The 12,318-nt window shown below is 36.5% G+C and overlaps 2 protein-coding genes across 3 annotated transcripts; both read left to right on the plus strand.

Moving 5' to 3' along the window:
• The first annotated feature begins 1,263 nt into the window (after positions 1-1,263).
• Positions 1,264-4,016, plus strand: LOC117634517 (DNA repair protein RAD51 homolog). The gene is made up of 9 exons (XM_034368659.1): positions 1,264-1,553; positions 2,051-2,195; positions 2,314-2,424; positions 2,591-2,682; positions 2,795-2,889; positions 2,968-3,081; positions 3,251-3,380; positions 3,480-3,601; positions 3,693-4,016. The coding sequence occupies exons 1-9, from the start codon at positions 1,464-1,466 to the stop codon at positions 3,814-3,816; spliced, it is 1,023 nt and encodes a 340-aa protein (XP_034224550.1). The 5' UTR covers positions 1,264-1,463; the 3' UTR covers positions 3,817-4,016.
• A 316-nt stretch (positions 4,017-4,332) lies between these two features.
• On the plus strand, positions 4,333-12,214 carry LOC117634938 (conserved oligomeric Golgi complex subunit 3). 2 transcript variants are annotated; one of them, XM_034369222.1, is made up of 25 exons: positions 4,333-4,531; positions 4,740-4,823; positions 4,931-5,041; positions 5,122-5,166; positions 5,277-5,351; positions 5,443-5,538; positions 5,665-5,742; positions 6,172-6,257; positions 6,419-6,485; positions 6,594-6,656; positions 6,774-6,875; positions 7,083-7,187; positions 7,297-7,389; positions 7,800-7,888; positions 8,140-8,359; positions 9,058-9,144; positions 9,595-9,711; positions 9,821-9,853; positions 9,988-10,074; positions 10,159-10,221; positions 10,586-10,702; positions 10,858-10,950; positions 11,122-11,247; positions 11,438-11,538; positions 11,803-12,214. In XM_034369222.1, exons 1-25 carry the CDS (start codon positions 4,457-4,459, stop codon positions 11,933-11,935), a joined length of 2,346 nt encoding a protein of 781 aa, XP_034225113.1. In that variant the 5' UTR covers positions 4,333-4,456; the 3' UTR covers positions 11,936-12,214. The 2 variants fall into 2 exon arrangements, with proteins under 2 accessions (XP_034225113.1, XP_034225114.1); XM_034369223.1 differs by having other exon boundaries at positions 9,598-9,711.
• The last annotated feature ends 104 nt before the right edge of the window (positions 12,215-12,318 follow it).

The raw sequence follows: 12,318 nt of genomic DNA on the forward strand, positions 1-12,318 counted from the left end.
AGTTGTCATACACCACATGTAACCTTAAAAGTCATGTACCAAAGTTTAAGCATATGCATCTTTTTAAGCTTATAACCTTACGTTTTTATATTTGTATAGGCTAGTGATGATACCACCTTTACATAATTAATTGCTCATATATGTTAATAAGTTTGGTTACTATCATAAACCCTATATGCTTATCGGGAACAATATATATTTAAAAAAATATGGTATGTATGATGAGAAAAATAAGAAAAGTGGTTGTGAGATTAAAAAAAGATATATTTAGTTATATACCTATTCTTAACACTAATAATATAAATAAAAATTACTTTGATGTCCTATTGAGTATTTTGGATTTTTTAGGAGGTTTTGGGGTTAGGCTTGTTTTAAGAAATTGATGAAAGTTTTGTAATTTCTAAGAAGTTAAAAGACTCTTTGTTATGTTGTAAATGAGCTTCGGGTGTGTTTCTAAAGTCCATTTCATGTATGATTTTTTTTTTAATAATTTGGCCCCTATATTTGGTATAATAGTGAATTTCCCTTTTAAAAAAAAGTTCAAAAACTTGCGTGTTGATTCTAATTCATTTAGCCCGAAGATTGTGATTAAAGTGGTAAATATGAATGCTATTTTTATGATCACGTGAATGCCCAAGGAAAATAAAAAGTGATCGTGGGATGAGGGGTTGGTGAAGCCGCTAAGACCTTCAAGGCTTGTAGAGACACCACTCCATTCATCTTGTTGAAGGCCTCAGATGCAAGGTATGAATTCAATTTGCTACTTACCCATATTGGATAGGGTTGTAGGCATTTTACTAGTGTAGTCCAGTCTAATCTTTAATGTCTCACTTAATTACAAGCTTATGCTATAAGGCTCAGCAATGGTAAAGTCTATCCTTATAGGTGTTTGTTTCTTTTATAATGAGTTTTCGATGTTGGATTACTCTTTTTTCATGTAGATTATATTTCTTGCAATACTAAACAAATTGATTGTTTAGAGAATTATCCCACATTAAAAATGAAAGTTTTGCTTTAGTAGTTTAAATTAATTTGAGTCCTTTTATTCATTATCTAATGTCTAACCGATATTATAAATATTATAAATTATTCTAATTTACGAAAGAAGATTTGAATTTGGATGCAATGGGACAGGCACACACACCCCCATCCATTTGTAGTTGTGACATTTAGGCTGAGATGGTTGTATGACGAATTGGATTTACAAAATTGGGCCAAGAGCACATTTCCTTGGAGAAGAAAGTTGTGATCCAAGCCCATATCGATAGGTTGTAGAGCCTTTTTCAGTAAGCTTCTCCGGCAAGCTGTGTGTACTTTGGCGCCCCTAAAACGCTTTTGAAAATATCAGTTCTCTCCTTCTTCCCCATTGTCTCATCTCGTGTTCTGTTTCTCCTTCTGTGTTTTGGGATCAGTTGTGGTGTAGGAGCACACGTCGTGGTCGTGGAGGTACTATTAGCGAAGGCATGGAGCAACAGAGCAACCAGAAGACGGCCCAACAACAAGATGAACACGAAGAAATGCAGCACGGCCCTGTCCCCGTTGAACAACTTCAGGTAACCCATTTCAAATTTACACTCATTTCGAACAATTCAGCGGCTTCCCCAAATGGGTTCTTCTTCAATATGCTTCCAGTGGTTTATCATGTTTAGATTCGTCTGTTCCCTTCAAAATTGAAGAAAGGGTTTTTCTTTTTCTCTGAATTGGGTTCGAATTTCTGCAAATTTTTGTTCAAGATTCAATATTTCCTATGGGTTTCTGCAATTTATTCTCGTTTTGACCATCGTACGATGAAATCCAATAGTGTTATCATTTTACTTTTAATTATCAGTCATGGGTTTTGTTCTTTACCTGCAATTCGAAACCCTAGCCAACGGCCTATCTCTTTCTGGTTTTGATAGTCGTATGGGTTTAGTTTGTTACAGATCAGTTCATCCCGGTGGAGATGAAATTTATAACTGGATTGCGTATTTTCACTGACCAATGATATTTCTATCAAAGTAGAAATCTTTCTTTAATTGATTATGGAATGTTTTTATTTTTTCAAATAAAGACATCAGGCATAGCTTCCATTGATGTAAAGAAGCTCAAAGATGCGGGTCTTTGCACAGTTGAAGCTGTTGCATACTCTCCAAGAAAGGATCTTCTGCAGATCAAAGGAATCAGCGAAGCTAAAGTTGACAAGATCATTGAAGCAGGTATGTCATTCATTGTTATCTATTTTTCTCGTTTTCCCAATATTTTTATGTGTGAAGCTATTCACTATTTGTGATAATTTGATATCCCATTGCCTGGCTTGTTTCATTTCATTGACAGCATCCAAACTTGTGCCTTTGGGTTTTACTAGTGCTAGTCAGCTCCACGCTCAGAGACTCGAAATCATTCAGATTACTTCCGGATCAAGAGAACTTGATAAGATATTGGAGGGTCAGTTTCCACGGTTCTTCTTTTTTTAACCAAGACCTGTCTCCAATTTCAAGAACTTGCAAGTTCTTAGAATTGAGTCCTTGTTTTACCGATAGGAATGTAATACTTTAAACTTCAGTTGATAGTTCTGTGGTATCAAAGTTTCCACGTGGTTTTCTTCTGACAGGAGGAATCGAGACTGGATCTATTACTGAGATATATGGTGAGTTCCGTTCTGGAAAGACCCAGCTGTGTCACACGCTTTGTGTCACTTGCCAAGTAAGTGACTTTCTTTTCTCTTTAACATGTTGTGCTGGTACAGAAACCACCGAACTACAACCTATAATTTCAATTCACTATAGTGGACTTCTGATTCATTTTGATGTTTCAGCTCCCATTGGATCAAGGAGGTGGTGAGGGAAAAGCAATGTACATTGATGCTGAGGGTACTTTCAGGCCACAGAGACTCTTACAGATAGCAGAGAGGTTTGATATAAATATTTTGAGGTGAACTTGCTCTTGTGGTTTATGTATGCTAGATGGTCAATGGTGTTGTTGGTACAGGTTTGGACTCAATGGTGCTGATGTCTTGGAGAATGTGGCATATGCTAGAGCTTATAACACGGACCATCAGTCAAGGCTCTTGCTTGAAGCAGCTTCCATGATGGTAGAAACAAGGTGTAACACTTTATCATTTTTTTTCTCTTGTCTCGTATAGAGATTTGTTAATTGTCATGAATCAAGGTCTGTTGTGAACCTCTCGGTTCTAGTTATGTGCTTGTTTAGAGTTTGGTCTAGTCTTCAACTTTTTAGGTTAAGACTAATTATTTAACGGATGTCTCTGTAGGTTTGCTCTCATGATAGTAGATAGTGCAACAGCCCTCTACAGAACAGATTTCTCAGGAAGAGGAGAACTTTCAGCCCGGCAAATGCATCTTGCAAAGTTTCTACGGAGCCTACAGAAGTTAGCAGATGAGGTTAAAAATTTTACAGCTTCACTTATAATACATACTCAGACCTCCTAGTTTAGCTTTGTTATTTATTGGTATTTCCCTTTTTGTACACTGTGACTGCAGTTCGGTGTGGCTGTTGTTATCACAAATCAAGTAGTTGCACAAGTGGATGGTTCTGCAATCTTTGCCGGGCCTCAAGTTAAGCCTATTGGTGGTAACATCATGGCGCATGCTTCCACAACAAGGTTTGTCCTTCTAACTTCATTCTCTACCTTCCTCTCAGAACAAATTACTCTTGTGTTAGCATTTCTAGTCACTTATCTCTTCTTATGATAGGCTTGCTGTCCGGAAAGGAAGAGGCGAGGAGCGGATCTGTAAAGTAATAAGTTCTCCTTGTCTGGCTGAGGCCGAAGCACGGTTTCAGATCTCTCCGGAAGGTGTCACTGATGTTAAGGACTAATACACTTCAGCTCTTGCTAAAACTTTTGCAACATCTTGTTCATGTATTCTTGTTGTATCTTTCTTGTAAAGGGTCTGCAAGGAACCTAGCAAAATGTCACAAGTTTGTAATTTTTTTTTTTTTTTTGGGTCTACAGTTGTGTTCAATATTTGAACAGTTTTTTAAAAGTTTATAAAAATTTCCAGTATGTTTTTCCCCCATTTTGTCTGGTTAATTTCACTCTCATTTTAATGGTTTTGTAATGGAAATATAGACCTATTGCATGAATCACTTGTACAGTTCAAAATTCATAACCGTGGTACAACTCAAGGGTAAAAAAACATTGCGTCACTAAAATTTTACTGCGACAAAGCAATGTTACAAACAGAAAATAAAAGATGAAAAAAGAGAGGCAAAAGGACCAAGCAATTTCGCACCGTTTTCAACTGTTTTCCGTAACCGAAACGGCGTCGTCCTGATGCTAATACACACAAAGAGCTCGCGTTTAAATCTTCTTTATCGTTGAAAGCCCGTACAGAAGAAAAAGAGGAAGCGACGGAACTGAGAAATAGGCGGAGGCAATTGGGATGAAGACAACCACAAGCGTTGTCTGAACTGTGAATTGTGAGAGCGAGAGCGACGAAGGTTGAAGAGATTAAGAATGGCAAGTAAGGCCAACCTTCCAAAATCTGGAGCCATTTCCAAGGGCTACAACTTCGCATCTAACTGGGAACAGGTGTTTGCTTCCTCTTCTTTCAATTTGGCACAGCCTCATTGCCCTAGATTCAAATTCACAATTTCAGTTCATATGCATCTGATTTTTCTCCAAATTTTATTCACTATAATTACACTTAGCAAGCTTCAGATCAGATCAGATCGGATCGGATCAGATCCTTTCGATATGGATTTTGATATAGTTCTTTCTTTCTTCGCTCGCTCTGCAGAACACGCCATTAACGGAGCAGCAGCAAGCGGCCATTGCAACCCTATCGCATTCCGTCGCAGAGCGACCCTTCCCTCCCAATTTGGTCAGATTATTTACAAATGCAAATTCATCTATTTATTTCTCTTCCATTGTCGTCACGAATTTATCTCCATAATAACATGATTTTTTATTATTTTGCGTTAATTCTAGGGCCAGGACCGTACAGGACATCAAAGTGCCCTGTCTGTCTCCACCAAGGACAGCTCCTTTGGCTCGGAACACTCTGTTGCTATAGAAGCCGTTCTCGTCAACACAAATCAGGTAAATTTTCACCATCACATTCCTTTGTCTATTCCAATTCAATGGCTATTTCACTGCAACTTAGCTTCTTCTACCTGCAGTTTTACAAATGGTTTACAGATCTTGAAGCCGCTTTGAAGTCGGAGGTTAGTACTCAATTTTTGCACCAGCACAGCTCCTTATGATTTAAGCAAGTGTGCATATGCGCTTATTGCACATCTTTTCTTTTTTTGTTATGGGTTTTTCAACTTTTAAGACAGAGGAGAAGTATCGCCACTATGTAGACACTTTGACAGAGCGTATACAGACATGTGATGGTATACTTGGTCAGGTATTGGTTATATGTCTATTAGTATCATTGAAGGCACTTTTGTTTTAGATTGTTATGCTTGTTTGAAAGAGCTGGGCTTCATTCTATGCAGGTGGATGACACCCTAGACTTGTTTAATGAACTACAACTTCAGCATCAGGCGGTAGCAACGAAGACTAAAACTCTCCACGATGCATGTGACAGACTGGTGGGATTTTCTTTCAATTGTCACCCTTTTTCTTTGTTACACTTTCCTTGGTGTCATGTTAAACCACTGTTTGTGGTGCTTGAAAACTTGTTTAAAACTTGCTGTTTACGCATTTCTCCTTTGCAGTTAATAGAGAAGCAACGACTGATTGAATTTTCAGAAGCACTCCGCAGTAAGCTGAACTACTTTGATGAATTGGAGAATGTAAGGTTTGAATGCTACCTTACCTAGAATAATATTCCTTTGTTGAGATTGTGGGGGGTTTTTTTTTTTTTTTTCCTCTAATATATGTGGCAATGAATGGATATAATAATATGAATTTTTTTTTATTTTTTTTATTTTTCTCTGTGTTGAAGCTTTAAGTTTTGCAGAATATGCATAAGTCAGTTTCTCCTCAGCATGAATTTTCCTTTTCAGGCATTATTTTGTAGTGTTGTTCAAACTTAAACTGAATTATATATGTTTTGAAGCTTTGTGCCAAGGATCTTACCTTCTTTGGTTGGTTTAGATTTGTAAGAAAATAACATGATGCACAAAGTCTGTATGTAATACCATCCAGAGTATATATGTTTATATTCATCATATAAACATATCATATGCATAATTCATGTTTAAATCTTCAATTTTGTGCAGATTACGACCAATTTTTATTCTCCAAACATGAATGTTCTAAATGAGAACTTTCTCCCTCTTCTCAAACGCCTTGATGATTGCATATCGTAAGTGGGATACCTTTATTATTAGTAATTCTATGCCCCAGACACTATTCCGTTAAACACTTGCAAATTTGTCATTGATACTAGGAAACAATGAGCATTTAATAAGGATATATTATTGAGATTAGAACTTATTGTTTTCAAATGACTTGTTCCTACTATAGGTATGTTGAAAGCAATCCACAATATGCAGAATCCAGTGTTTACCTACTCAAATTTCGACAATTGCAGGTAATTTGCCAGAGGTTTGATTAGGTGAATGGTATAGAATGGAGATTCATCTTCTTGTAAGATTTATTTTGACCTTCAGTAATATATAAATATACATGTTTTGGACAGTCTCGAGCTTTGGGCATGATTCGTTCTCATGTACTTTCAGTTCTCAAAGGTGCTTCTTCTCAGGTAAGTTACCATATTGAACTGAGTTACCATGAACACATCTTTCATAGTAGGCTTCAGTATATACATGCATTAATGCATATTACACCACTTTGTCTTATGTTCACTGCCTTGCATCAGGTTCAGGCAGCTATCCGAAGTAGTGGGGGCAGCAAAGCATCTGTTTCTGAGGGTGTGGAAGCATCTGTTATATATGTCCGTTTCAAGGCAGCAGCAAGTGAGGTAACAGTAACCCCTTTTGGCTTGGAATGATCTATGGGATTAATTGAAATGTGGTTACTGCATTTAGCAGTTGGGGCCTGAAAGGCTGATTGCAAGTTGATCCTGGAAAACGTTTTTACACTAGTATTTTTAATATGGGAATGCAGTTCTGTGCATTAACTAAAAACTCATTTAGGTGTTGATGTCTAACAAATAGAATCTCTGCAGCTTAAGCCAGTGCTGGAGGAAATTGAAAGCAGATCATCAAGGAAAGAGTATACTCAGATCTTGGCCGAATGCCACAAACTATATTGTGAACAGAGACTTTCCTTGGTGCGCTATATTTATTTATTTATTTATAATTTTTGAAAAGGATCATTGGTTGTTTACCATATTAGTTTATTCATTTTATCACTTTTATCTTATCCCCCTTTTTATCCAGGTAAGAGGTATAGTACATCAACGGATATCTGAATTTGCCAAGAAAGAGGCCTTGCCATCATTGACTAGGTCTGGATGTGCATATCTAATGCAGGTAAGATATATATATATGTTACAAGGATATTCATCGAAATAGACTCCTTTTAAAAAAACTGGCAATGAAGGACTTATAAATATAAACTGAGGATGGTATGATTCATCCTGTCCTAATTAAGGACAGGATAAGATATCTGTGATGTGGGATTAAATATTATATGCAACTTACTGTCATATATCAATTTATGCTGCATAGATATATTGAGTATGCTGTAAGGTCACACTTGGTACAATTTAGCAATCTTTGGATTCCATGTCATAGTTGGTGAGAGTGATCATTTTCTGTTTTTCTTTTATATTGGATCAAGGTTTTTCATTCTATTTTTCATTTTCAGAATATAATATAATAATTCATGTTGTAGGACAAAAGTTTCTATTGTAATTGAATTTGAAACTACTTATTTGCAGGTCTGTCAGCTTGAGCATCAACTTTTTTATCATTTTTTCCCATCTTCTGCAGAGGACGTTTCAAGTTTGGCTCCATTGATAGATCCTCTGTAGGTCTCCTTTTCTCTCTCCCTCTCTATCTCTCTCTTGCTTTATTTAGAGGTTGACGTGTAATAACTGGGGTAAGGCAATCTCTGTTAAATTACATGTGCCAGAGGCAAGTCAAGCTTGATTGGTTTCTGTCTTTTTCGCTTTGTTCCTTGTTAGGCTGTTACATTGTAAGGTGGAGGTTGGCTCTTTGATTGGTTTATGTGCACTTCAAACTATATAATAACCTTCTTATGGTGATAACTTAATGCAGGTCTACATATTTGTATGATACACTGCGGCCAAAACTTATTCATGAAACAAATGTTGATTTTCTTTGCGAACTTGTTGATATATTGAAAGTTGAAGTCCTAGGTGAACAGTTAAGTCGGAGAAGTGAATCATTAGCTGGTCTACGTCCTACACTAGAGAGAATTCTTGCAGATGTTCATGAACGGTTGACTTTCCGTGCTCGAACACATATTCGTGATGAGGTGATTCCTGTTCCTGGGAGTTATTGTTTGTTGATTTCATTTCATATGACAGCTGTTACCTCTTTGTTATCATAATTCTTTCAATTTACTTTGTCCACTTCTATATTTTTTTTTCCGGCTTGATTGATGATAGTGGTGGTTTTTCGTAACATTGCTTAATGTTTTATTTCAGTAGGTTGTTTTAAATCTTGTTGGATATCTTTTACTATAAGGAGTAACACTTTTGACATCCTTGTTGAAACACTGGAACTTCTCAATTAAACAAATGGGAAATGGAAAGTGATCCTTTTCCTAAATGGTAGAATGAAATGAATGGAAATATTCATTTGTTTGAATATTGATTGAACTTGTTGATTCAATGGTCTGCTGTATCGTGTTGCTTGATTTTAATCTATGTCTTACATCAATTTAATATCTAGCTTAAAATGACAATGAGCTTGCAAAAACAAGTTTATTTTCCAGTGGAGACACAAGAGCTTGCATGCTGTAGAAGGAAAAAGTATTTACATTTATTCTTAATTTTCTACTGATGTTTGGTCTTTCCCCTGTTCATTGTTTCCAGTTTTCCACTTTTTAGCCAGCACTTCTACTTTACTTTTCCAGCATATCTTGTATATTTTACATGACTAGCTACGTTTTTCCTTTTGCTTTTTTTTCTTTCTATTTATTCATTTAAGATTTCTCTTGTTTCTTTTCAGATAGCAAATTATTTTCCTTTGGATGAAGACTTGGATTACCCTGCAAAGCTGGAAAGATCTGTGGCAGATAATCTTGAAACTACTACTGTAAATTTTTTGCCATTTCCTTTTTTTTCTCTTTGACATAGAGTATATTTTTAGATATGTATCTTGTCGTCAAATTTGCCTAGTCCCTAAATTATATCTTATGGGACACCAGCACATGGCTTATTAATTCTGATATTCCATTATGTAATCTTCCATGCCCTCAATGAGTTACTTGTTCAGTCTGTTGATATTGGTAGTTCACTTATTGAAATGTCCACAACTGATAAACAAACTACGGATTCTAGAGATGCCATTCAGTGACCCAAGAGTTTATTTAATCACTTCTTTTGTCAAAGATATCTGTTAGGTTTGCAGTCTACCTCTAGGACACTAGTATGCCTTTGCCCATGTAAATATTTCCAAGCTGGTAATTTCTACTGTTAGCTCCAGTTCTGTGTCATTGTTGGCTGCTTTAATGGACTCACCTGTGATTATTTTTTTGTCAAACAGCAGGCTGATGAAAACCTAGTTTTCAAAACGTGGTATCCACCTCTAGAGAAAACGATATCTTGCCTTTCAAAGTTGTATCGCTGTTTAGAACCAGGAGTTTTCACTGGTTTAGCACAGGTATTTAAGCCTTTGTACAGCCACCACATGTTATACTTGTCTTAAATAAATTCCCTTTATATGAATTTTGTTAAACAATTGGCCCTTTTTTTTTTTTTTTGTCTTTCAGGAAGTGGTTGAAGTTTGTTCAACATCTATCCAGGTGAATAGTTCTACACTAATTTTATTATGTAACTCTGGTGTCATATAAGTTATCCGTGTTTATTAAGATGCTGGGATTTGGTTAGTGTTGCCTTAATATGGTGACAAAAGTTTGTCTTTCCTTTCATTTGCCAGAAAGCGAGCAAACTCATTGCAAGGAGATCATCACCAATGGATGGTCAGCTTTTCCTCATAAAGAATCTTCTTATCTTAAGGGAGCAGGTGATCCCTTATCTCTGCTGTATATATCATAAGTGGTTATTCTTTTAAAAATGACTTATTAACACATTTATTTTGTCTTCACAGATTGCACCGTTTGATATTGAGTTTTCTGTCACACATAAGGAACTCGATTTCTCACACTTGCTGGTTAGTACCTCCAAAGCTAAATTTGTCCTATCCAACTGCTATATTATTATTAGGGTTTCAAATAGCAGGGGAAATGGTGCATTGTTGTAGCATCCATTACAAAGAGAAGTGGCCCACAACCCACTAATGGAGCTAATTTATTCTTCTCAAATAACTCATAAGTTCTCTAGTTTAGGTTTCGTTTTTACCCAACCAGACAGGCATGTTTCATCAACCAAGATGTTTAGAATGTTTATGTGGTTTAGGTAACCATGCATCTTCTTCTTTTGGTTGAGAAAATGTAACAATGCGTCATTAAAAGTTCCCTAAATGCCTGAAATTTGATGGAATGGAAATCTTAATATTTTTCAATCTCCTTGCGCAGGAGCATCTAAGACGAATTCTTAGAGGTCAAGCCTCTTTATTTGATTGGTCCAGGTCAACTTCATTGGCAAGGACCCTATCTCCCCGAGTTTTGGAAAGTCAAATAGATGCTAAGAAGGTTTGTCAATTTTCCTTTCAATCTATGATTTCTTATTTCAGAGCAAGGTTTTGTTTTTATTTGTTGTCACTTTGGGGTTCATTTTCTGTGGATGCTTCATTATATTAACATAATTGGTCGTTACCTCACTTCCATTCATGCTAATGTACTTGCAGGAATTGGAGAAAAGCCTGAAAACCACTTGTGAGGAGTTCATAATGTCAGTAACTAAGCTGGTTGTGGATCCTATGCTTTCATTTGTTACGAAGGTTTGTGTTTGTCACTTCCCCGTTAGTATCATGGCTGGAAAATTGTCTTGTATTTTGGAGCTAATGAGAGACCAGACACTTAAATATAAGTATACAAGTAATAAACAAACAGAATGTTAGAATAAATTGCCTAATCATGTCTAAAAGATCTTCATTGTGCTTTTTTTATAGGTCACAGCTGTGAAAGTTGCAATGTCATCTGGCAGCCAGAATCAAAAGGCACAGTCGGTTATGGCCAAACCACTCAAAGATCAAGCTTTTGCAACTCCGGATAAGGTGGCTGAACTTGTTCAAAAGGTATGCATTTAAAATAATTGCTGTGGTGGAGAGCAATGTTGGTGAGGGCTGTGTATATATTTGTTTGCTGGGGTTCTTGTTTCACATCAAAATTGACATTGTTTGGGACATAGGACTTCACATATTAAAATAACTTATTCAGTCGTAAGGTTCAACTAGAGCTAATCCCCGTAATGCATATCTGGAACAGGTAGCTGCTGCTATTCAGCAAGAGTTGCCAATAGTAATGACGAAGATGAAGCTTTATCTGCAGAACCCATCAACGCGAACTATTCTGTTCAAACCCATAAAGTAAGTGCAAGATTCACATGTACAAGGCACAATTTTATGGTTTTCCACATGCACTCCTCGGACTGATTAAGTTGATATCAACTGTTTATATTCCTTTAGTAACATTTGGAACTGACGATTGGATGCTTTTAATTTGGATCTATGCATTGATACCACACCTAAGAAGTGCGAAAGTTTAATCGATAATAGCTACTTATCATTCCACCAATAATATCTATCACGCCCAACATCTCAACAAGTTGCAAACTATTTTTTTTAATGCAGGACAAATATCGTGGAAGCTCATTTGCAAGTACAGTCCCTGCTAAAGGCCGAGTATTCCCCCGAAGAGATACAAGGCATCATAAACATGCCTTCCATACAAGAACTTCAAGCACAACTGGATAATCTCTTATAGAGTGTTTGTGAACCTAAACATTGTTCTTATTAGCTGGCTGATCTAGAGGTTTTTATTGTTAGATTAGAGAAATGCAGCAATATTGAAACACTTTTTTGTGTGAAAGGACGAATATATGTATCAGTTTTGGCTTCAGATAATCAGCCGATGGGTAGTGTTATAGGGTGTTTTGTCAGCCAGATTGCTCATAGGCTGTTTCAGTGAAGCACATTTTCTATTTTTGTAAACGTCATTCTTTTTATATGATAGATTCAGAATATGCTATTTGCAACTGGAAAATGGGCCTTTCCCCGATAACTCAACGAGGCGCACAGAATTTAGCCCTTGCCTGAGCTTATGATAACACGAGACTGAGACCTTGCCGATGCCTGAGCTTATCATTA

The sequence above is a fragment of the Prunus dulcis genome, chromosome 7, assembly GCF_902201215.1.
Source record: "Prunus dulcis chromosome 7, ALMONDv2, whole genome shotgun sequence".
Lineage (NCBI taxonomy): Eukaryota > Viridiplantae > Streptophyta > Magnoliopsida > Rosales > Rosaceae > Prunus > Prunus dulcis.